Source organism: Coregonus lavaretus (genome assembly GCF_964263955.1).
Source record: "Coregonus lavaretus genome assembly, contig: HAP1_SCAFFOLD_224, whole genome shotgun sequence".
Lineage (NCBI taxonomy): Eukaryota > Metazoa > Chordata > Actinopteri > Salmoniformes > Salmonidae > Coregonus > Coregonus lavaretus.
In genome coordinates, this window is record NW_028158475.1 from 22501 (window position 1) to 26779 (window position 4279).

Here is a 4279-nt window from a genome sequence, read left to right on the forward strand (position 1 = left end):
TGAGGCTGCTGTCCTCCTGCCCCCCTCTGCCCTCTGCCCACACCCTCCTACCAACCTGGTCTCTTTTAATGGTTGGCACTGGCCACCGCGGCCCTGATTTCTTCCCACACAGACACAGCCTGATGATCACTGGTGCCATGGGAGCGGTGCGAGTCAACAGGTAGGACTGGGGAATAGGACAATCAGCTCATTTTCTGCCCCTTTTTCTGCCTCTAAAAGCCTGTCCTTGTTGTCTATTCTTGGACTATTAGCTATTCTTCTTGGAATGTTATAAAAGAAACCTGGTATTCGCTGCTCTGTACTCAATTTTAACTCTTCAGTCTTAAAGCTGTAATATGTCACCTTTTGGGCAACCCGACCAAATTCACATAGAAATGTGAGTTATAGATCTGTCATTCTCATTGAAAGCAAGTCTAAGAAGCAGTAGATCTGTTCTATGTGCGATATTGCTATGCTTCCTGTGCTTAAGTTTCGTTTTTGCGTCTTTTACTTTCGGTTTTGTACACCAGCTTCAAACAGCTCAAAATATTATATTTTTGGTTATGGAAAATATATTTCACAATGATTTAGATGGTACAATGATTCTCTACACATTGACTGCTTGTGTTGTCACATAAACTGAAATTAGCAAACTATTTGAATTTTAGCAACCAGAAAATGATGGAGCAATTTCTGCATAGTTCACCTTTAAAGGTCCAAAGCAGCTGTTTTTATCCCAATATCAAATCATTTCTGGGTAACCTTACTGAGAGTAATTTCTCAAGCAACATTTTTGCTAGGACTGTCTGGGAGTGGTCTGAGTGTGGAGGGGGAAACTGAAAACTAGCTGTTATTGGCTGAAAGGTTTGGAACTCTCTTTCTTATCAGCATATTAACTAATTTACCGCCTAGTGATGTTGCCAGTCAGGCCAAAACTCCATCCAAGCAAAACACGGTGAAATTTCAGGCGGTCTTTTCAAACAGCTCTTACACTAAAAGCACATTATCATAATTGTCACAATTTCACAGTATTATTCCAACCTCATAGTGTGGAAATATTTACACTTAGTGTACAAAACATTAAGGAAACCTGCTCTTTCCATGACATAGACTGACCAGGTGAAAGCTGGGGAGGAGACAGGTTAAAGAAGGATTTTTAAGCCTTGAAACAATTGAGACATGGATTGTGTATGTGTGCCATTCAGAGGGTGAATGGGCAGGAACAAATATTTAAGTGCCTTTGAACGGGGTATGGTAGTAGGTGCCAGGCGCACCAGTTTGTGTCAAGAACTGCAAAGCTGCTGGGTTTTTCATGCTCAACAGTTTCCCGTGTGTATCATGAATGGCCCACCACCCAAAGGACATCCAGCCAACTTCACACAACAGTGGGAAGCATTGGAGTCCACATTATCCAGCATTCCTGTGGAGCGCTTTTCACAACTTGTAGAGGCCATGCAACTTAATATTAGGAAGGTGTTCCTAATGTTTGGTATACTCAGAGTATAAAACACAGGAAAGTCATGTTTTTGACTGCACTGGGACTTTATCTCTTAAACCTGCCATATCTATCTCCTTCACCCTCCTCTCTAAACTCATGTATTTTGTTGTGGTTTTTGTTTCACATCAGATACAGCATCGTAGCCACCGATGAAGACCACTTCAAGATCTCCACCCTGGGCCTCCACAACGGCCATGGTCCCCTGATGCACCACACCCTGACTGGGAGGGGGATGGGGGGCGGAGGGGGTGGTGGTGGTGGTGGTGGAGGGTCAGAAGGAGGAGGAGGAGGCGGCAGCTCATTAGCCCTGCGAGCAACGGAGCCTGTCCACAATGGCCGCCAGATCTCCACGGCGGGGCCCAACCATGTCCGGAGCCGCTTTGTGAAGAAGAACGGCCAGTGCAACGTGGTTTTCCACAACATGGAAGACAAGACGAAACACTACCTGGCCGACATATTTACCACCTGCGTGGACATCCGCTGGCGCTATATGCTGCTCCTTTTCACCTCTACCTTCCTTCTCTCCTGGTTCGTCTTCGGTGTGGTCTTCTGGGGCGTGGCCCTGGCCCATGGGGACTTCGACCTTCGACCCGGCCTGGGAGAGGGGCCTCTGGCCAGCTTGGAGGGAGGAGGGGTGGAGTGGAAGCCCTGCATCCTACACGTCCAGGGCTTCGTAGGGGCTTTTCTCTTCTCCATAGAGACCCAGACCACCATTGGGTACGGGTTCCGCTGCGTCACAGAGGAGTGTCCGGCGGCGGTGGCTACGGTGGTGGTCCAGTCCATTGTGGGCTGCATCATCGACTCCTTCATGATCGGAACCATCATGGCCAAGATGGTTCGACCTAAGAAGCGGGCGCAGACCTTGCTGTTCTCGCACCACGCGGTCATTTCCATGCGGGACGGGAAGCTGTGCCTGATGTTTCGCCTGGGGAACATGAGGAAAAGCCACATCGTGGAGGCCCACGTCCGGGCGCAGCTCATCCGGCCGCACGTCACTGCTGAGGGTGAGTACCTCCCCATGGAGCAGACGGACATCGACGTGGGCTACGACGAGGGCCTGGACCGCCTCTTCCTGGTGTCTCCGCTGGTCGTGGTCCACGAGATCAACGAGAACAGCCCACTGTACTGTATGAGCAGCGCCGACCTGGCGACGGAGGACTTTGAGATCGTGGTGATCCTGGAGGGGATGGTGGAGGCCACGGCCATGACCACCCAGGCCCGCTCCTCCTACCTGGCCAGGGAGATCCTGTGGGGCCACCGCTTCGAGCCTGTTGTCTTCGAGAAGGAGCACCGCTACCAGGTGGACTACTCCCGCTTCCACAAGACCTATGAGGTGCCGGCTACTCCACACTGCAGCGCCAGGGAGCTCCGGGAGATGACGGGTCGATCCCGCTCCCCCTCGTCCGCCTCCGGCTCCAGTTCTACCCGGTCAGTGTCCCCTCTCGGCCCCAAGTCCTCCGGCCTCCACCTCTTGCCTCCGCACTCCCCCAGCGCCTTCTGCTACGAGAACGAGGTGGCCCTGTGCTGCGGGGAGGAGGAGGGGGAGGAGGTGGGGGAGATGGGGGTGATGCTGGGGGGGAGGGATGACGGGGAGGGGGAGGAGAGGGACGTACAGCTAGACATTTTCCAGGAGAGGTTTCAGGACCAGGTAGCGGTGGACATGAACATGCTGTGTGTGCTGGACATGGACAATCAGATTGACAGGCTGCAGCCGGCTATAGCTCTTGATGCGCTGGGCTTCAGGAGGGAATCAGGAGTGTAGTGACTGATTCACACTATAGAGTCAAACTGAGACAAGACAAGCCTGCGCTGGCCTGGTTACACATCCACTATAGTTTCTGGAACCGTGCTGGAAAGGACATTGTGAAAGGAAAATGTCCAAGCCAGCCAGGGCCATAGCTACATATGAGGACGAGGTCCAGACCTAGTTAATTTATTCAAAGGTTTGGGGTCACTTAGACATTTCCTTAGAGTGTCTAGTTTGAGAAACAGACGCCTCACAGGTCCTCAACTGGCAGCTTCATTATATAGTACCCGCAAAATACCAGTCTCAACGTCAACAGTGAAGAGGCGACTCCGGGATGCTGACCTTCTAGGCAGTGTTGCAAAGAAAGCCATATCTCAGACTGGCCAATAAAAATAAAAGATTAAGATGGGCAGTCTGAGATAGGGCTTTTTCTTTGCAACTCTGCCTAGAAGGTCCCACTCCTCTTTCTATTCTGGTTAGAGCCAGTTTTATTGCTTCTTTAATCAGCACAACAGTTTTCAGCTGTGCTAACATAATTGCAAAAGGGTTTTCTAATGATCAATTAGCCTTTTACATTTTAGTCATTTAGCAGACACTCTTATCCAGAGCGACTTACAGTTAGTGAGTGCATAATAAATAAAAAATCAGCTACAATAGCCATTTACAACATTAACAATGTCTACACTGTATTTCTGATCAATTTGATGTTATTTTAATCGACAAAAGAATTGCTTTTCTTTCGAAAACAAGGACATTTCTAAGTGACCCCAAACTTTTGAACGGTAGTGTATATTTATGCACAAGGTTTTGAAACTTGGCTGCGCCAGTTTTCCTCTTGTTATATGTCACTCCCTGACAGTCACTCAATTAGCCCATGTCAGTAAAAATAAATAAAAAGAAAGGTAAATGAGTCTAGTTAGTCTAGACTAAACTTATAGTAATCATACCCGAATGACTGACTGGGCACGCAGGGCACATGCCCAGGGGCCCTGACCTCCAGGGGTCCCCCATTGATTTTGTTAGTCACTCTCACTCATATATCATATTAACATGGC

General features: G+C 49.3%; 1 protein-coding gene across 1 annotated transcript; it reads left to right on the forward strand.

Annotated features, from left to right (window-relative positions):
- Positions 1-68: 68 nt before the first annotated feature.
- Positions 69-3239, forward strand: LOC311123943 (ATP-sensitive inward rectifier potassium channel 12-like; the record flags this gene model as incomplete). The annotated part of the gene is made up of 2 exons (XM_084198158.1): positions 69-160; positions 1607-3239. 2 exons carry the CDS (start codon positions 69-71, stop codon positions 3237-3239), a joined length of 1725 nt encoding a protein of 574 aa, XP_084054284.1.
- Positions 3240-4279: the final 1040 nt, after the last annotated feature.